General features: G+C 43.6%; 1 protein-coding gene across 1 annotated transcript; it reads right to left on the bottom strand.

Moving 5' to 3' along the window:
• Positions 1 to 886: 886 nt before the first annotated feature.
• On the bottom strand, positions 887 to 21,088 carry LOC141110471 (protein NKG7-like). Its single transcript, XM_073601826.1, has 5 exons — positions 20,860 to 21,088; positions 9,647 to 9,852; positions 9,345 to 9,491; positions 6,046 to 6,174; positions 887 to 3,476 (listed from the first exon to the last, which is right to left on the bottom strand). The coding sequence occupies exons 2-5, from the start codon at positions 9,813 to 9,815 to the stop codon at positions 3,418 to 3,420; spliced, it is 504 nt and encodes a 167-aa protein (XP_073457927.1). The 5' UTR covers positions 9,816 to 9,852; positions 20,860 to 21,088; the 3' UTR covers positions 887 to 3,417.
• Positions 21,089 to 21,515: the final 427 nt, after the last annotated feature.

The raw sequence follows: 21,515 nt of genomic DNA, 5'->3' as shown, positions 1-21,515 counted from the left end.
CATTCAACTCCTCCAGATCCTTTATATGGAGAAAAACATCACCATGGTAAGAAGATTGTGGTCCAGCCAGGGGCCCCAGTTGACACATTGGAGTACGGCCAGATGTGTAATCACCCACTGCTTCCAATGAGACATCTATTGGCTACATCCAGCCAAAAGGTAAAACTGGAAGCAAATTTTCGACACAAGTTGTAAAAATTACAATGAAAAGTTTCAGGAAAGCCTTTGAAAGATTTGTTCCTTATGTATGTGACCAAACAATAATTTTTAAATGCTGATTGATATTTAAAGAGGACCCGACCTGTGGAATCTGGCAAGCAGAGGGGAAAGGACTAGTCACCAATATTGCCTGTAGGTTCTCTGCAGCCAAACTTTTCCCCATTACTGGCTTACCTTTGCACCTGTGTGGAGGTAGACATCTTGGTAGAAGCAGGGCTTTTCTTCCTCATAGTAGAGGGGATTGGGGATCCAATGACTGGTGGGGTCATTGGACAGATCCAGAGAATAAATGAAGCAGAAGCAGGGAGATCCTTGCACTGCAGATCCTCAGGTACAGCTTCCTCTCCAGCAAGGAGAACAGTGAGCAGTAAAGAGGGGTCTTCACCTAATGGGATACTTTGTTTGTCATTAAAAGTTGGTGGGCCCACGGCTTCTTACATATTCTTGGTAAGGAGACCAACTGGGAGTTTCGGGCATTAAACCTACCTTTGTGCTCCCTAGCGCTTCCAGTTTTGTTCCTCTATAAGAAAATGAATGAAAAACTCAAACAGGGATGATGGGAAGCCCTCATAATGGACACAGCAAGTGTACACACTTAGGAATTCAGAGAAAAGAGGTAGCGGGGGCTTACCGTGTAGCATTGGCTTTAAAGGAACAGATGACACAATTTCTTGCTTTTAGCATTTTATTTTATATAAAGCAGTTACAACAAACAATCAACTTACATATAGAATTTGGGGAGCCATGCTTCCCTAAATAGGCGTGCTGCATTTTTCCAACAGGGAACGGCTTTGGCAAGGAAGTCCCAGTAGAGGGCGCTGTCCTAACCTTGCCGCTATGCAGAGTGTCTTCGAGTGTACAAAGGGCCTTGATTAGTCTACGTGGTGGCTGCATTAGTTTTCTTTTTAAGGCCTTTTTCTTCTTTTTTTTTACCAGACACTTCCTAGGCAAGGGTGACAACCCTAAGCTGTTGGACTACAAACAACCCCCCTCCCCTCCCCCACCTCATCATCGTCTCCATTATATGATGCGGAGGGGTCATGTAGTTTACATAGGATCACGAGAAAAGCTGAAACATTTTCATCATTGGTAATAACAGGAAGGTAGAAGGACACTAGATTTCTATCAGGTATTTGCCTGTACCTGATAGATATAAAGTTAAATGTGGAGCGCTAGAAATGAGGCTCCCTAAATCTAAAAATATTTACTTTTTTCTAAATTTCAATTTTATTTATTTATTATAATTTTAGGTTCAGGAACTCCCTAAACCTAAAAAAATATTAATTTTCTTCTTTTTTTTAATTATTTTTTAAATATTACTAATTTTAGGTTTTGCATGTCTCACTTCTAGCCCAGCCCACTTATCTTTATATTTATTTGGTGTTAGGATTTTTTTGTGGACTCATCCTTGTCTGTTCAGCTGCTTAGTATTTATAATTTTGCAATTTAATTTTAAGTTTTTTGGCTGCGCCATGACACATTATCATTTTGACATTTTCCTCTACCCGCAGAAAAAAGAAAACCAATGCAGCCACCTCATCTAAGGACTGATAAGCTGCAATGCATTAACCACTTATCGCAAACCGCCATAGCTGTACGTCGACACACTGACGTAGAATACCGGGGTTATGGCAGCAGATAGCCCCCCATCCCACCGCGCTCGGGTCGTCTCCGCCGCTTACCAGCAAAGAAGATCCGATGCTGTCCCCTCAGTAGCATGGAGCCGAGTGAGGGAATGCTGGCCCCCACTCGGCTTCATAACATTGGATGACGGAAGCAACGTCAAACGTCACTTCCGCCCCCAATGGTCTTGAAGGGGAATTTTATTATTTTTTTTTTTTTTTAAAGACATTTATTCATTTATTAATTTTTTTTATTATTGCATTTAAGTGTAAATGTGAGATCTGAGGTCTTTTTGATGCCGGATCTCACGTTAAAGAGGTCCTGTCATGCTTTTTTTTCTATTACAAGGGATATTTACATTGCTTGCAATAGGAATAAAAGTGACCCAAACCATTTTTTTTTTAAAAGGACGGTGTAAAAATAAAAAATAAAAAAGTAAAATAAATGAAAAAAAAATGTTTTAAAGCGCCCCGTCCCGCCGAGCTTGTGTGCAAAAGCGAACGCATACACAAGTCGCGCCTGCATATGAAAACGGTGTTCAAACAACACATGTGCGGTTAAAACAGCACCAATGGAGATTTTTAAGTGCAAAAGTTTGTCGCCATTCCACGCAGTTTTGAAGCATGACATGTTGGGTATCAATTTACTCGGCATAACATTATCTTTCACAATATAGAAAAAACATTGGGCTGACTTTACCGTTGTTTATTTTTTTTTAATTCAAAAAATGTATTTTTTTTTTAAAAATAGCTCTTGTAATGCCCCGTACACACGGTCGGATTTTCCGACGGAAAATGTGTGATAGGACCTTGTTATCGGAAATTCCGACCGTGTGTGGGCTCCATCACACATTTTCCATCAGGATTTCCGACACACAAAGTTTGAGAGCTTGCTATAAAATTTTCCGACAACAAAATCCGTTGTCGGAATTTCCGATCGTGTGTACACAAATCCGACGCACAAAGTGCCACGCATGCTCAGAATAAATTAAGAGACGAAAGCTATTGGCTCCTGCCCCGTTTATAGTCCCGGCGTACGTGTTTTACGTCACCGCGTTTAGAACAATCGGATTTTCCGACAACTTTGTGTGACCGTGTGTATGCAAGACAAGTTTGAGCCAACATCCGTCAGAAAAAATCCTAGGATTTTGTTATCGGAATGTCCGATTAATGTCCGACCGTGTGTACAGGGCATAAGACCGATGCGCAAATACGGTGTGACAAAGTATTGCAACGACCACCATTTTATTCTCTAGTGTGTCTGAAGAAAAAATATATATAATGTTTGGGGGTTCTAAGTAAATTTTCTAGCAAAATAAACTGATTTTAACTTGTAAACAACAAATCTCAAAAAGAATCTCGGTACGTAAGTGGTTAAATATTTTTTCTTAGGTTTAGATTCACTAATAACTTATACTAGATACGAGATGGTAACATTTTTTTTTTCCCATTTTTGTTATACAATTTATATAAGTGGGCAGTAGGAGGCGACAAAAACCCTTCTCCCTCCCAATACTGTAGATGTTGAAAGGCAAAGTTCCCAAAGTCAGCTCCGGCCGTTGACAACGTTTCCTTCTCACAGAGATTCATACCCGGTCTGCGGTGTAGATTTGTGCGCCAGGATGTGCGAAGTTGCTGTAAAGAGAAAAGATTGCATTAGACGTGCAAACTGAATGTCTTATGATTTAAAAAAAAAAAAAAACTTTCAGGGATTTTTTTGGATTTCCAAATCTATTTTTGGTGTCCCCAACGTATAAAATTCACTGGTATTGATTGGTTTGTGGTCTGCGGGGGATCACATACCGGTAACTAGCAGCAACAATGAAGATCATGTTTTCTGCTATTAGTTGGCAACTAAATATCACGTGCTTACCCCTTGACCAGCTTGACACAATGGTGTTGATTTACTAAAACTGGAGAGTGCAAAATCTGGTGCAGTTCTACGTAGTAACCAAGCAGCTTCCAGTTTTTACAGTATTGTCAAAGCTTAATTGAACAAGTAGTCAGTGCTACTACAGTGATAACCACAATCCTCTGGGGTCCTGCTTGGGTTCTGTGTAAGTGGCTTCACCTCTCACCACAAGGGGCCACTCACTTGTCAGCGCCACCATTCACAGAACACCCTGTATTTTTTTTTTTTCTTCCAGTGAATACAAGGCATTCCCTGAATGGACAAGGTAGAAAGGAAGCAGTGGTGATATGATCTCCACCATGTCCAGTCAAAAAAAATGCCTTATATTCATTGAAAAAGAAAAATACAAGGCATTCTATGAATGGCGGTGGTGCTATGCGCACGACCCCCTGTGGTCAATGTGCAGAGGAAAAGTAGACCTGCACAGAACCAAAATTGCAGCTATAACTGTAGTAGAGCCAACTACTACCATGATTTTCAGCTTCCCCAGCAGCTCATCAGGTATGAGATATGCATATTTACATTGTGCCAAGCTGGACCAAGGCATGTAGATAATACAAATAATTCATGGAGTTCGGCTTTAAAATGTTTTGACACCCAGGACTGTTTAGTATATAACAAAATTATTTACAGTGATAATAATGGTCAGTGAAGTGCCCTCTCTACTAGTGGTCAGTGAAGTGCTACCTTAGATTTGTGGTCAGTGGAGAAGGGATCCCTTAGGTTGATGGCCAGTGGAGAAGGGCTCCCTTAAGTTGAAGGCCAGTGGAGAAGAGCTCCCTTAGGTTGGTGGCCAGTGTAGAAGGGCTCCCTTAGGTTGGTGGCCAGTGTAGAAGAGCTCCCTTAGGTTGGTGGCCAGTGGAGAAGGGCTCCCTTAGGTTGGTGGCCAGTGGAGAAGGGCTCCCTTAGTTTGATGGCCAGTGGAGAAGGGCTCCCTTAGTTTGATGGCCAGTGGAGAAGGGCTCCCTTAGGTTGATGGCCAGTGGAGAAGGGCTCCCTTAGGTTGATGGCCAGTGGAGAAGGGCTCCCTTAGGTTGGTGGCCAGTGGAGAAGGGCTCCCTTAGGTTGGTGGCCAGTGGAGAAGGGCTCCCTTAGTTTGATGGCCAGTGGAGAAGGGCTCCCTTAGGTTGATGGCCAGTGGAGAAGGGCTCCCTTAGGTTGATGGCCAGTGGAGAAGGGCTCCCTTAGGTTGGTGGCCAGTGGAGAAGGGCTCCCTTAGTTTGATGGCCAGTGGAGAAGGGCTCCCTTAGGTTGGTGGTCGGTGGAAGAAGGGCCACCTTCCATTGGTGGTCATAGGAAAATGGGCCCTCTTACAGTGGTAGTGAATGGAAGAAGGACCCTATAACACTGGTAATCAGTGGGAATAATGCTCTTTACATCGGAGTTCATTGTCATTGAACAGCTCCATTGGAGCCTTTGGAATGGCGGTCAGTGGAGAAGAGTCCCTTTAGATTGATGGCCAGGTCAGTGGAAAAAGAGCCCCCCTTAGATTAGTGGTTAGTGGAAAAGGCCCCACTTAGATTGATGATTAATGGGAGAGTGACTATCTAGCACTATTCAATGTGAGAGGAGAAGGGTCCTATTACACTGGTGATTATTGGGAAGAATGTTCTTTGCATTGATGATTATTGAAGAGCTCCCTGGTCAGTGGAGAAGGGTTCTCTTAGATTGATGGTTAGTTGGAGAAGACCCTCCCCTTAGATTGGTGGTCAGTGGAAAAGGGCCCCTTTAGATTAGTGATCAGTGGAAAAGAGCCCCTTTAGATTGGCGATAAGTGGAAAAGGGCCCCTTTAGATTGGGGGTCAGTGGGAGAATGACCATCGAACACTCTTGAATAGAAGGGAAGAGCTGGTTACACTAGTTATCAGTGGGATGAAGGCTCCTTACATTGGTGGTGATTGGGAAGAATTCCCTCTTACAGATAGCTCAAAAGATCATTGGTGTAAGTGATTACTTCAGATGATCTCAGAGATGTTGAAATTGCTCCTCCCCCAAGGAACCCTAGTATAACCCCTAGTATACATTTGTCTAAAGCTATCACTCCACTTTGGTAACACACAGTAACTTCTCACTGCTGTCTGATTCCCTGTTCACTGAAATCTGATTTAACAAGCCTCGTTCATTGTAAATAGTTTTGTTTATATTCAGCTTATCTGCAGTCTGTACTAATTAACAATGCAATCAGCAGACTGCAGATGAGTTCAATCCAATTACCTTAACCAATGTCAAACCGTGTGTTAACGCCCATTTTTTTCCCAGTAGGGTAAATCTGAGACATTGCTGACAACCAACCTGCAACAACCAAGAAAACGCCCGAGGTCCAGCAGAGGAAGAATGACCACTCAAAGTTGTAGGAACTGGTGAGGACGTTATGAGCCGTTTCAGATGTGTATACCGTCAATCCGATGAGAAGAAGCATCGCTGTAATAAATAAGTGACAAAGTTGCACTGCTGTTACATGGGGGCAGAAAACACATTAAGAAATGATTTTATGAAAAATAGATTACAGGATCATTACGTAGTGGATGTATATGGATTATTTTTGGAGAATATGGATAATGTTTCGTGTCATGTTAACCACTTAAAGACCAGGCCTTTTTCTGACAAGTAAAAATCAGTATATATATATATATATATATATATATATATATATATATATATATATATATATATATATTTTATTTTTTTATTTTATTTTATTTTTTTTTTTAGCAGAGACCCTAGGGAATAAAATGGCAGTCATTGCAATATTTTATGTCACATTATATTTGCGCAGCAGCCTTTTAAAAACATTTAAAAAAAAAAAAATACATTTTAATGAATGAAAAAAAACACAATAGTTACCCATTTTTTATATATATATTGAGAAAGATGATGTTATACCGAATAGATAGATACCTAACATGTCACGCTTTAAAATTGCGCATGCTTGTGGAATGGAGACAAACAACGTTACTTAAAAATCTCCAAAGTCAACGCTTTAAAAATGTTTACAGGTTACCCGTTTAGAGTTACAGAGAAGGTCATGTGCTAGAATTGTTGCTCTCACTGTAACGATTGTATAATACCTCACATGTGTGGTCTGAACACCGTTTACATGTGTGGGCGTGACTTACGTATGAGTTTGCTTCTGCGTGGGGGATGGGGTGCTTTAAAAAAAAAAAAAGTCTTATTTATTTATTTTTTTACACTGTCCCTTTATTTTAATTTTTTTTTATCACTTTTATTCCTTATTACAATTAATGTAAACATCACTTGTAATAGAGATAAGCATGAAAGGTCCGCTTTATTGAGAGCTCTGGGGTCAAAAAAAATCTCAGAGCTTTAATTCTTTAATTTACCCTTAAAAGCAAAAGAAAAAAAATGTTTTTGACACTTTGACGTTAAAAAAAAAAAAAAAAATGTCCTTAAGCCCGAGAATCGAAAGTGACTTTGGAGGTCGCTCCGGTCCTCCAAGGGCAAAGAGCCGAGTGGAGGCTATCTTGCCCTCACTCGACTTCCTGCCTAGCCATCTACCACATCGGATCGAATCTGGACTTACCGACGGCTCCGGTAAGCTCGGAAACAACTGGGAACACCTCTCCTATCCCTATAAAAGTGATCTCGCCGCTGGGATCACTTTTATCTAAAAAGCCGGGAGGAAGAGGAGGACTTCCTTACCTCTCAAGGTCCCCTTTATCCAGATAGCATTCCTGCGGGCCCGCCAAACACACAGGAAGAAGAGGAGGAGGATTGTGTCAGCATGGACGTGGAGGATAACACTCAGCAGCAGTCTTCAAGGGATGGTTTTCAGTCCCCAGAAACCCAAGGAGTTGTACGTGGCTGTAAGGGGGTTGTTACGGATCATGTGATCCTTAGTGACCCAGAATCGAATGCCTCTGCAAACTTACGCTGCATGGCCTCCCTGGTTCTGCAAAGCCTGTGAAAGGACCCTAGGATTTGTGGTATCAAGAAGAGGGATCATTACTGGCTGACAACCCTTCTTGATCCACGTTACAAGGGTAAGGTTGCAGAACTCATTCTGCCTTCGCAGAGGGAGCAGAGGATGAAACATCTTTAGTAGGCCTTGAAGAAAGGTTGGTGCAATGCATTTCCAGATCCTGGGAGGTTACAATTTCCTGGTGCTGGACAACGTGTTGCTGAGGCTTCGTTCAGTCAGAGAAAGAGCGGTGGAGAAGGTGGCCGGCTGACCGATGCTTTTAAGCAATTTTTCAGTTCTCAGTGCCAAGGTCTGATCGGTTTAAGCATTGCCAGCGTCTGCATTACATGGTGCAGGAATATATAGGGGCAAGAGCAGACTTGGAGACCTTTCCAACAGAGCATCCACTGGGTTACTGGGTCTTGAGGATGGACCACTGTCCAGAACTTGCTCAATATGCAATTGAGATACTGGCCTGTCCTGCATCCAGCGTTCTTTCTGAACACACATTCAGTGCTGCTGGAGAGTTTGTAACGGATCATAGAGTGCGCCTGTCCACAGACTCCGTTGATAGGCTCACATTAATAAAAATGAATCAGTCTTGGATCAGCAGCTATCAAGCACCTGATGCTGATTTAACTGATTGAATTTTCTATGGATGTGGGGATCCCTTGAAGACTGCCTAAGCTGACTATCCTATTCCTCCTCAATCTTGATGATGCTAGCTTCCAACAATATTTTTGGTTTAGGGCACCACCACCACCATCCAAGGCCCAGTTTATCTGCCCCTGTTTAACAGGGGCATGTAATTACAATTTTTGAAATAATATTTCAACGTAGGGCCCGTTCCTGCGCCCAACAAGAGTATCTGTGAGGTCTTACAGTGTTCTGGTACCACCACCACCACCGGCCCAATTTTTCTGCTCCTGCTTAACAGGGGCATGTAATTACAATTTGTGATATAATATTTCACAGCAGGGCCCGTTCCTGCGCTCACCAAGAGTAACTGTGAGGGTTTACAGTGTTGTGGTACCACCAACACCTAAGGCTCAATTTTCTGCAGAGTATATAGGGCAGGTCGTATAGTATATATACTGCTGTTCAGAGTATATAGTGCCTGGGGGACCCCCATGACATTTTTTTTTTAATTTGGGTGCGGGGTTCCCCTTAATATCCATACCAGACCCAAAAGGCCCAGTAATGGACTGGGGGGGGGGAACCCATGCCGTTTTTTTTCAATGATTTTCATCTATATTGCCGGGACCCGACAATACATTACATCCGCGAGTAGTTTTAAGTGACATTTTTTCCTTTAGAAATGTCATTTTGCTGTGGTATTGTTCTAAACATGGAAAAAATGTGCTACTTTACAAGCATCACTTTAAGCATTATTAAAATCACTGCTCCCAAAAAAACGTCAGTTTTTAAAACTTTTTTTTGCATTGATCCATCTCCCCTGGGGCAGGACCCGGGTCCCCAAACACTTTTTATGGCAATAACTTGCATATAATCCTTTAAAATTAGCACTTTTGATTTTTCACGTTCGTTCCCCATAGACTTTAACAGTGTTCGCACAAATTTTTTGCCTGTTCGCATGTTCTACTGTGAACCGAACCAGGGGGTGTTCGGCTAATCCCTACCCTTCAGTTGTTGCTTGGGGGCAGGCCCTTACCTGATAAGACTTCCAGAGCACCAGCTGCAAGGGAGGCTGTGAACCGGCCTATGTGATAATTGAAAAATGTAAGGCAGGAAAACACCATCCCAAACAGGAGCAGAGCGGTGGAAAAGATGAGAAGGGTGCGGGTGGCATCGATGTACCCTGTAAGGGAAACACAAATATCAGTGATGGGGAATTGAGTAAATATGGCACAAAAGAAAATACTGAAAGTAAGCTTTTAAAATGCATGATTTTTAGTACAATTTTTTTTTAAGATGGCTGTATGGAAAGCTGAAAGACCTAAATACACATCTTACCTATCCCACTGATTTTAATGCATGCGTTATTGGTACATCGTTGCCAGATGCCTTCATGGAAAAGATCTGATCCAAAATTCACCAGCCAATAGTCACTGAGGATGCCAGTGAGCCCCAGAATGAAGCTCAGAGAGGCGCAAGTGAGCCCAAGAAGGTTGCCACACAACATCTTCCTTGGGTTGGTCCAGAAGGCCAGCTATGAACCGCTGTGGGAAGAGATGTAGATGTTAGTGGTGTGACTTCTCAAAAAAGAGGATATCACGGGTTACAGCACAAAAAGTATAATACATAGGTCAGTAAGGATCTTATGCATAAGGGACAGACAGACACCCACTGGTGGTTGAGAAGATTCTGTCTTGTCAATGTGCAAGAGTTGGGTAGGTCAACTTGACCAATACTTGGGTCCAAGACTTCTGAGCTGTTTCGCCCTTATATCTGCTTCTGCTGTTGGCCAAGCATCCTTAGCTTGACTGCCAGTCCCACAAGGTTCCACCCTTCTATCTTAGTATCCCTGGTAGAACATTTAACGGTAGTGGCTCAGGCTGTTCTTTGGTCCCATTATCTCATACGGCTGCCACCAGCTTTCCAAATTCTTTTGCACAAATTGACATAATTTGCTGCTCCCTTCTTCGGAGCCCAGTTCAGATTTTCACTGGCTTCAATGTGATGTCTAGGTTTGAATTTTGGAGGTTTGCTAACTTTCAAAGCATTCAACTGAACCACGACTGATTGAGCTTTTCAGAAGTTTACTTTTCTGTGATCCTTACCCGCTTCATCTGTAAATAGGTGGAGATTTCTTCCTATTATTATCTAGTAATAGTTGGTCGTTTTCAGTGGGACTTGTTCTGTGATGGTGAAGACATTTCCAAGCATATCCAAAACAGATTCTTCAGTTCTAGTGGCTCAAATAAACAATGAAATGCCTTAAATAATATAAAACAATTGGCTCAGATTGTACTTTGACTCCATTATCTCATCAGATCAGACTTCCAGGAGCTTCTCAAACCATTCTGCACAATTTGGCATCATTTGCTGCTCTATAATATTAACTTTTTTGGAGCCTGACTTCAATGGGACTTTTTGTTCAGAAATTAGAATTTTGGAGGTTTGCAAACTTTTAAAAAGTTCAACTGAACTACATGTCACGGTCAGGGGTCAGGCTTGGAGACCAGTAGCTATAGGAGCAGTGAGGCTCCCACCGACCCATGGGATAGGTATAGAGCAGCTCACCCTTGCAGATGAAGTAAGCTCACCTTCAAATACAGGGTCTAAGCACTAACCAGTATTCAGCAGAGCTCCTGATGGTGGAGAGGAGTTTTGTTGTTTGTTAGTATCAGGTTGCGGTCTTCAGGATCACCTCACCAGGAAGTGAGCAAGCCAGATTCCAGTAGCAGATATAGCAAGTAAGGATTAAGCAGAAGCATAATCAGTAAACAAACCAAAGGTCAGTAACAAGTGGTTGTAGGTTGGGATCAAGCAGAAGCATAGTCAAAGAACAAACCGAAGGTCAGTAACAAGTGGTAATGAAGATAAGAACAGCTGTAGGTACGCAAGCGATCAAGATATTGGCTGGAGAGAGCACAATAATCTGGCAAACAGGAAGTGCAGAGACATGGCCTAAATCAGGAAGTTCATGGGAAGAGCAAAGAGCTCAAGGTTCACAAGAAACAAAAGACAAGGCAAGATTGTCCTAAGAGATCAGACAGATAGGCCGCTGTCCAGCATCTCAAGTTGCACCACGAGTAGAGTTACAGTCAGACTCCACAGAGGTCACAGGTTCAGATTTGGACACTGACTCTATGACTGATCAATATTTTCAGAAGTTTGCTTTTCTCTGATGCTTGGGTGGAAATGTTTTACAATTATTATCTATTAGTAGTTAGCCACATCAAGCTGGATTTATTCTTACTGTTGGAAGACACTTTGTAGCTTCTCCAAGCCACTTCTTCAGTTCTAGCTCCTTGGATATCTGCAAAATTTTTCAACATTACAGAACAAGTCCAGTTGAAATTGGCCAACTACTATTAGACATACCATGACCTGGATCAATTAGACTCTTTACAGACTTGACTTTATGCATCTTTAGATACATTGAGAGCTGGGCTTCTTCTTGATATTCTTTGGAAGTAAAAGTGTTGCTTGGAGAAGATACAAAATGCCTTCAACGTTACAGAACAAGTCCAGTTGGATGTGGCTAGCCATTAATAGATATACCATGAACTGGATAATTAGGAACCTTCATAGACACTTGAGTTTATGCCTCTTCAGGTCCATTGAGAGCTATGATATCTTCTTGACATTCATTGGAACTGAAGGGGTTGCTTGGAGAAGATGCGAAACGCCATCAGCATTACAGAACAAGTCCAGTTGGATGTAGCCAACCACTAATAGACATACCACGACCTGGATAAATGGGAACCCTAACAGACATTTTAGTTTATGTCTCTTCAGGTCCATTGAGAGCTGAGATATCTTCTTGACATTCATTCAAACTAAAGATGTTGCTTGGAGAAGATAACAAGTCCAGTTGGAGGTAGCCAACTACTACTAGATATAGTAGTGGTTGGCTACATCCAGCTGCACTTGGATAAATGCGAACCTTAACAGACACCCTTGATTTGTTATTATTCCCCCTGATATGGTGGAGCTGGCAGTGGTTGCCCTCATTGCCCTTCTAATCCTCTGTTCTTCATCTTCTTTTTTTTTATTTTTTTTTTAAGAGGAATGCTGTCATATCTAGGAAAAAAGAAGTTCCCACAGATGACCTAAATGGCAGATGGTGTATCTGTGTATGGAGGAAGGTTGCCCCATCAGGATAACCTGGCAATAGAGTGGTGAAGTACTGAACAAGTTTAATAGGAGTTCTAGTTGAATAAAGGGGTTGCTGTAGTGTGGTTGCTCTCTAGGACACACAATGAGTGAGTCTATGAAGAATTGATAGTCCACTCATTTCAGTGGTTTGTACATAAGTTCCTCTTCATCACCATTCTTTGCAAAAAGCTGTTAGAACCTTGTTCAGCTAAATTGTCTAGCAGCTGCTTTCTAACCACTATAGCAAGCTCCTAACCACTTTTTACTAAGAATTAGAGCTGACCTTCAGCATTCCCTTCAGTCTTGTATAGTTGTACAGACTCTTCTCTACTGAAATTTCTTATGCCGCGTACACATGAGCGGAATTTCTGACAGAAAGAGTCCGATGGGAGCTTTTCATCATATATTCCGACCGTGTGAATGCCCCATCGGACTTTTTCTGTTGAAAATTCAGACGGACTTAGATAAAGAACATGTTCTATATTTTTCCGATGGAGCATATTACTATCGAAAAAAACACTCGTCTGTATGCTGTTCCGACGCACCAAAAATGACGCATGCTCTGAAGCAAGTACGAGACGGAAGCTATTGGCCGCTGGCTATTGAACTTCCTTTTTCTAGTCCTGTCGTACGTGTTGTACGCCACCGCGTTCTGGACGGAATTTGGTGTGACCGTGTGTATGCAAGACAGCTTGAGCGGAATTCCGTCGGAACTCCGTCGTAAAAACCTTCCGAGTTTATTCTGACGGCAAAACCGGTCGTGTGTACAGGGCATTAGTCTGATTTGACTGCACGCTGTGCATTAGAAACTTGGAAACAGGGATTTTTATTGTGTTGGTTGTGTTTATTATTTCCTTGGCTAAAGTGATACTAAAAAGTCAAATTTTTTTTTGTTTAAAAAAAAACAACAAACATGTTATACTTACCTGCTCTATGTAGTGGTTTTGCACTGAGCAGCCCCAATCCTCCTGTTCTCGGGTCCCTCTACGGCTCTCCTGGCCCCTCCCTCCTGCTGAGTGCCCCCACAGCAAGCAGCTTGCTAGGGGGGCACCCAAGCTGAGCCGCTGCTCTGTGGTGTCCATTCAGACACGGAGCCGTGGCCCAGCCCTGCCCCCTTTCCCTCCTCATTGGCTCAGTCAATTTGATTGACAGCAGCAGGAGCCAATGGCACACCGCTGCTGTCTCAGCCAATGAGGAGAGGGAGTCCCAGAAAGCCAAGCCTCTTGTGCAACATCGCTGGATCGAGATGGGCTCAGGTAAGGATTAGGGGGCTGAGGAGGGCTGCTGCACACAGAAGGTTTTTTTTATCTTCATGCATAGAATGCATCCATCGTAGCTATACTTCGATCCCTTTAAGCGGGATAGCAGGTGCACACACGCCCGCTGCATGGTCGCGATGACCGCCGGCCACGAGCGATCACGGGCACAAGAGGCAGAACAGGGATGTGTGTGTGTGTGTGTGTGTGTATGTAAACACGCTCATCCCAGTTCTGTGAGGAGAGGAGAGACAGATCGTGAGTTCCTACGAGCTGGGAACCACGATCTGTCATCTCCTATAGTCAGTCCCCTCCCCCCACAGTTAGAACACACACATAGGGAACACAGTTAACCCCTTGATCGCCCCCTAGTGTTAAACCCTTCCCTGCCAGTGTCATTTATACCGTAATCAGTGCATTTTTATAGCACTGATCGCTGTATAATCGTCAATCGACCCAAAAATGTGTCAAAAGTGTCCGATGTGTCCACCATAATGTCGTAGTCTCGATAAAAATCGCAGGTCGCCGCCATTACTAGTAAAATTTTGTAGACTTTTGCGCAAACCAATCAATATACGCTTTTTTCCAATTTTTATTACCAAAAATATGTAAAAGAATACATATCGGCCTAAACTGAGGAAAAAAAATAGCTTTTAAAAAAAAAAAAAAATGTGAATATTTATTATAGCAAAAAGTACAAAATATTGTGTTTTTTTTTTAAATTGTCGCTCTTTTTTTGTTTATAGCGCAAAAAATAAAAACCGCAGAGGTGATGAAATACCACCAAAAGAAATCTCTATTTGTGGGGAAAAAAAAAAAGAACGTCAATTTTGTTTAGGTGCAACATCGCACGACCGCGTAATTGTCAGTTAAAGCGACGCAGTGCCAAATCGCAAAAAATGGCCCCGTCATTGAGCAGCCAAATCTTCGGGGGCTGAAGTTGGGCACAAGGGAGCACTAGGGACACGCTAAGGGCCCTTTCACACTGGGGCGGGGGCGGCGTCGGCGGTAAAGCGCCGCCATTGTAAGCGGCGCATTACCGTCGGTAAAACCCCCGCTAGTGGCCGAGAAAGGGTTAAAAACCACCGGAAAGCGCCTCTGCAGAGGCGCTTTGCCGACGGTATAGCCGCACTGTCCCATTGATTTCAATGGGCAGGAGTGGTGAAGGAGCGGTGTATACACCGCTCCTTCACCGCTCCGAAGATGCTGCTAGCAGGACTTTTTTTCCCGTCCTGCTAGCGCACCGCTCCAGTGTGAAAGCCCTCGGGAGCTCTCACACTGGAGACACAGCAGCGGCTGTTTCGGGTCGATTTGCAGGCGCTATTATTAGCGCAATAGCGCCTGCAAACCGCCCCAATGTGAAAGGGCCCTAAGGCTGGGTTCACACTGTGCGATTTTGATCTGATTTTCAATCCGATTTTGTAGTGCAGCTGCAGTGCAATTTGGATACATTTTTTTAATCCCTGCTGGCTAGTCATCAGTAGTTAAGGAGCCAGCACCTGCCAGAGTCTTAATAACGATTAGTTAGTCCTGCTGTCAGTGGCGGATTCCCGCTGACAGCAGAGGGTAAGCAAAAGAACTGGCATTAAAAAAAAAAAAAAAAGGGGGGGGGGGGGGCCTGGGCCCTCCCCAATCCATAACAGGCCCCACTGCTTGCACCAGGGCTGAGTGCTGTTAAGAAGAGAACTAAGGAAGGGTGCTGTGATGTTTTCAGAAAGCTGTGTACAGCACCATGCGGGTCCCTCCCACCAGCCACGATCTGCCTGCATTGCCTAGAGAAGCACACAGATCCAGTGATGACATCACTAGATCTAAAAATGGATATGTAATGAAAATGGAAAGGTTTTATTTAAAAATTCTATTAACATGTTGATTGGGGGGGGGGGGGGTGGGACCAGGGAATTTAAAATATAAGCAGATTAAACTTCAGCTTTAAGGAGACTATTACACTAGGGCGGGGGGCGTCAGCGGTAAAGCGCCGCCATTTTTAGCGGCCCTTTACCGTCGTCTTAGCGGCTCTTTACGGTCGCTAGCGGGGCACTTTTAACCCCCTCTAGCGCCCGAAAAATGGTTAAAAGTGCCCGCAAAGCACCACTGCCGAAGTGCTTTGGCAGCGCTAGCCATGGATTTCAATGGCAGGGGCGTTTTAGGAGCGGTGTATTCCCACCCCGCCCCAAAGATGCTGTTTGCTGGACTTTTTTTCCCCGTCCTGCAAGCGCACCGCTCCAATGAAAAAGCCCTCGGGGTTTTCACACCAGGGTGGCAGAGGAGGCGTTTTTCAGGCGCTATTTTTAGCCCTTTAGCTCCTGGAAAACGCCTCCAGTGTGAAAGTCGCCTAAAGAGTAACCAATTCGTTCAGATCCCTCCTGTACAGTATATCCAAGGCCTGATAAAAGGGGGGCTCTCACACCTCCCAACTTTTTGAGATGGGAATGAAAGACACCTACTAGCAAAAGTTTGTAGACATAGGACACGCTCCCACCACGACCCCTTAAAGGAGAATTAACCCCCCAAAAAAAAGATGAGTTAAACTCACAAGTGCTTTTTTTACCACTACTATTCCTTTATATTGGCTTTTCAAATGTACAAATGCAGCAATTTAGGATTTGGATAAAAGATTTAGCACTGGGAAACACTTTTTGAAAGGTAAATAGTGTATTTTATATACAACTATATAGATCAGACCAAAATGAGGGACAAATGAGGGGGAAAGAGGGACAGAGGGACATTGCTCCAAATCAGGGACAGTTGGGAGCTCTGGGCTCTTGTAGAACTCCTGTCAGTTCTTGATGGACCCTTTTTTGTGACAGATTTTTTACTGCATTTGCACCAATTTCCACTGCTTAGCGTTTTCCTCCTTATACTTTGTATAAACCATCAAGAGAACCAGTCACTTTATTTTTATAGGGAAAAAAACTGAGTAAATTCAGGGACTAGGAATTTCGGGGTACTATCTATAAGCCCTTGCTGTATAAAACGTGTATTTCGTGAATCCTTTTTTTTTTTAATTTCTGTGACACTGCAGAGTTAACTTTTAGACTGATGAGCTGGATTGTGTTCTTGTAAACAAGTAACCACATTCAAATTGCAAAGAAAGCTGCAAACCACAGAAGTGTTAATGGAAATAGTCAGAGTGCGAGATATTGGTGACAACTCGATTTGAGTCACGCTAGAGTAGAGCTGCAAGGGAAGGGGTCAGGGGTGGGGGGGGCTGAATGGTTACATGTCGGGAACTCTGTATGTGAGATCTCTAGTTTCCTGGGTCTGCGCATGTGTTGTGTCAATTATGAGAGGTTCCCACCATCCATGCACTGAGGTCCTTGGTCTGTACACCTGCTGAGCCCATTATGAGGGGTTCCCACCATCCCTTCACTGAGGTCCTTGGTCTGTACACCTGCTGTGCCCATTATGAGGGGTTCCCACCATCCCTTCACTGAGGTCCTTGGTCTGTACACCTGCTGAGCCCATTATGAGGGGTTCCCACCATCCCTTCACTGAGGTCCTTGGTCTGTACACCTGCTGTGCCCATTATGAGGGGTTCCCACCAACCCTGCACTGAGGTCCTTGGTCTGTACACCTGTTGTGCCCATTATGAGGGGTTCCCACCAACCCTTCACTGAGGTCCTTGGTCTGTACACCTGCTGTGCCCATTACGAGGTGTTCCCACCATCCCTGCACTGAGGTCCTTGGTCTGTACACCCGCTGTGTCCATTATGAGGGGTTCCCACCATCCCTACACTGAGGTCCTTGGTCTGTACACCCGCTGTGCCCATTATGAGGGGTTCCCACCAACCCTGCACTGAGGTCCTTGGTCTGTACACCTGCTGTGCCCATTATGAGGTGTTCCCACCAACCCTGCACTGAGGTCTTTGGTCTGTACACCTGCTGTTCCCATTATGAGGGGTTCCCACTAACCCTGCACTGACTAACTGGGTCTGCACACCTGATGTGCCCATTATGAGGGGTTCCCACCAACTCTGCACTGAGGCCTTTGGTCTGTACACCTGCTGTGCCCATTACGAGGTGTTCCCACCATCCCTGCACTGAGGTCCTTGGTCTGTACACCCGCTGTGTTCATTATGAGGGGTTCCCACCATCCCTACACTGAGGTCCTTGGTCTGTACACCTGCTGTGCCCATTATGAGGGGTTCCCACCAACCCTGCACTGACTAACTGGGTCTGCACACCTGATGTGCCCATTATGAGAACCTCCCAACATCTTTGCTCAAAAATTCCTCGGTGTGCACCCCTGCTGTGACCAATATGAAGGGTTCCCACCACCCCTGTATAGAGTTCCTGGCTCTGTATACCAGCCATGCCTATTATGAGGAGCTTCCACCATCCCTGCACTGAGTTCCCTGGTCTGTACACCTACTGTATCTATTATGAGAGGTTCCCACCACCCCTGTGCTGGTTTCCCAGGTATTAACTCACTTCTTAAGTGCTGCTAAGTCAACAATATACAATATACAGTGCCTTGAAAAAGTATTCATACCCCTTTAAATTTTCCACATATTGTCATATTGCAAGCATAAACATAAATGTGTTTTATTGGGATTTTATGGGATAGACCAACACAAAGTGACACATAATTGTGAAGTGGAAGGGAAATGATAAATGGTTTTCAAAGTTTTTTACAAATAAATATGTGAAAAGTGTGGGGTGCATTTGTATTCAGCCCCCTTTACTCCGATACCCCTAACTAATATCTAGTGGAACCAATTTCCTTCAGAAGTCACCTAATTAGTAAATAGAGTCCACCTGTGTGTAATTTAATATCAGTATAAATACAGCTGCTCTGTGAAGCCCTCAGAGGTTTGTTAGAGAACCTTAGTGAACAAGCAGCATCAAGAAGTCCAAGGAACACACCAGACAGGTCAGGGATAAAGTTGTGGAGAAGTTTAAAGCGGGGTTAGGTTATAAAAAAAAGACTTGCAGCTGTAATTACAGAGAAAGGTGGTTCTACAAAGTATTGACTCAGGGGGGCTGAATACAAATGCCCCCCGCACTTTTCACATATTTATTTGTAAAAAATGTGAAAACCATTTATAATTTTCCTTCCACTTCACAAATATTTTCCACTTTGTGTTGGTCTTTTACATACAATCTCAATACAATATATTTAAGTTTTTGGTTGTAACATGACGAAATGTGGAAGATTTCAAGGGGTATGAATAGTTTTTCGAGGCACTGTGCCTATTACAAAGGGTTCCCACCATCCCTGGGCTGAGTTATGGGGCCTAAACTCCTGTTATTCCCATTATGAGGGGTTCCTAAAAACCCTGCACTGAGTTCCCCAGTCTGTACACCCACAGAAGCCCATTATGAGGGTTTCCCACCATCCCTGCTAATTTCCCACCTCTGATCAACTGCTGCGCCCATTATCAGGAGTTCCCGGGTCTGTGCAGTGCTCATTGTGAGAGGTTCCCACCGTTCCTGTGCTGAGTTCCCAGGTCTACACCCCTGTTTTCCCAGCATGAAAGGGTCTTATGAGGGTCTTGAGTTTTGGCTGTCTAGTTACATCCCGTGCCATCTCAATATCTAATGACATTCTCTATATTGGCTGTAAAGCTGTCCCGCTATAACACTATCACAGGTGCTATAAAAGTTGCAACAAGAGTTGAAAAAGTAAAAGTCAATAAAGATTTAGACCATGTAAAAAAACGGGCAACCCCCCCCATACCTCCCAACTTTCTGAGATTGGAATGAGGGACACCTATTAGCAAAAGTATGTAGGCATAGGACACACCCCCTGCCACACCTTACTAAAAGGAGAATGATACCAAAAAATTATTATTATTATTATTCACGATTTATATAGCGCAATGGGACTAAACTTGAACTGTTGGCCGAACGATCCAATTTCTTATTGCTTTCCACCCGCCAATGAAGGAATGGAATTAAACTGGAACTGTTGGCCAACCAATTCAATTACTTATTGCATTCCACCAGCCAACGAAAGCTGATGCTGGATTGGCTACTATCAGACGCAACTAAATATTTGTCAAGCTCACTCAAGGCATCTACCAGATACAAAAGTTTAGTGTATCAACTACTCCTTCAGTAGACCATGTTCCTGGAAAGCATGGTGGTCTGAATTGAGAAGAAATGGAACTAAAACTGGAACTGTTGGCCAACCAGTTCAATTCCTTATTGGGACTATTTGTTTATTGACTGGTGGAATACATTGAGAAATGGGATCAGTTGGCCAACAGTTCCAGTTTAGTCCCAGTCCTTCATTGGCTGGTGGAATGCGTTAAGAAATTGAATCGGTTGGCCAACAGTTCCAGTTTAGTTCCATTCCTTCGTAGTTCAGACCTTGCTATTCAGGAAAGAGTCTCCACCTTAAGCCAATGAAAGCAGCTCTGGTTTATTTTATAACATATAAAGGTGTATATATATATATATACAGGGCTTTTTTTCAGCAGGAACTAGAGGGAACTCAGTTCCACCACCTCTGGCTCAGGTCGTCTGCTCCCTGCTCACCACTATCACTTGGTAACATTGAAGTCCAGCTTCTGCTTTTACAAGTGATAGCTCATCTCCCAGTAGCTCCCACAGGTCAGATCTCCTGCACAGATCCCACTGAGTGCCGGACAGGGACAAGGGAGATACAGAACAGGTGCCCAGAGTTCAGTGCAGTCATGGGCAGGAGAGGGTGTGTGGTAGGCTGCAGCCTCTGTGGTCTCCATTTTTTCCCTGGTGACCAGTTGTTGATGCTCCTACTGCATGATCTCCCTTGCAAGTGACTGTAGTATATTATAGTATGTTGGAAGGTACTACAGCCGGATAGGTGTTTCAGCTTAATATTGCAACAAAGGTAGGACATATGACAGATGGTGGAGCTTTTAAGGAGGGGGAGAAGATGAGGGTAGTGGAGGGAGGGGGTTGTATGCAGAGGGAAGAGCTTCTATTTGATGCCATTTGGCAGGTATGTGTGTGTGGCGGGCATGGTTGAGTTCCTGCACCTTTTCTCTGAAAAAAAAAAGCCCTGTATATATACACATACATACATATATACACACACACACATACATACATACATACATACATACATACACTGTGTGTATATATTTATTTAAAAACGTTGTACTATAATTATATATACTGTATATATTTATATATAAATAAAATATATGCAGGTACCTTGTATGCCGAGAGCTGCGTCTTCCTGTCTACTTCCTGAGTGGTCTGCTGCAAGCTCTCGCCTGGTTCAGGGTCTCATGGTGGGGGGGGGTGGCTGTACAATGACTTCATCGCCTGTGGTTAGCACTCTTCGCACCTCATTCAAAGACGTTTTGACTAGGTGGCCAAGAAAAATCATATCATCACACATTTTGTACGCAAAGCAGAAGTCAAGCCTGGAATGGTGGGAACATATGACATAGATGGAACCTAAAGTAACAGTTCACTTGTGAAAAGCAGCACTGTAGTGTCATCATGAAAGTAGATCTCAACCCTAACTGGATGACAGTTCTTTTGCTAAAGTATTTTTTTTTTTTTTCTTTTTAATAAATATGGTTTTCATAATTTTTTTTGCATCTCGGTGCTGCTGATCTTTTCCAGCCTCTTTCAGCCTTTTCCTGTCCTACATGGAATTGAGTGTTGGGATCACATCATTGCTCTGGACAGGATTCCCGATGGTGGACCATGCCTGCACAATATGTGTTGGAATGGTCACTTGTAGCCTTGTGGGTCCCACTGCAACAAGAAGGTCCTTGAGGCAGCAGGTTACTCAGTTCATTTCAGGAGAAGGGGAACCCAGGTACCCCACACCACAGCAGTAGCAACCCATTGGCAGG

The sequence above is a fragment of the Aquarana catesbeiana genome, linkage group LG10, assembly GCF_042186555.1.
Source record: "Aquarana catesbeiana isolate 2022-GZ linkage group LG10, ASM4218655v1, whole genome shotgun sequence".
Taxonomy (NCBI): domain Eukaryota; kingdom Metazoa; phylum Chordata; class Amphibia; order Anura; family Ranidae; genus Aquarana; species Aquarana catesbeiana.
Note: the sequence above shows the minus strand (reverse complement) of the source record. Positions and strands in the feature narration are given on the sequence as shown.

Excerpts from the sequence above, each read along its gene's own strand:
- LOC141110471 (XM_073601826.1), bottom strand. The coding sequence starts at position 9,815 with ATGTTGTGTGGCAACCTTCTTGGGCTCACTTGCGCCTCTCTGAGCTTC. Across the intron at positions 6,175-9,344 it reads TGCTCTGGAAGTCTTATCAG|CGATGCTTCTTCTCATCGGA; the intron begins GTAAGGGCCTGC and ends TATTTATTACAG. Across the intron at positions 3,477-6,045 it reads CGTTTTCTTGGTTGTTGCAG|CAACTTCGCACATCCTGGCG; the intron begins GTTGGTTGTCAG and ends TTCTCTTTACAG.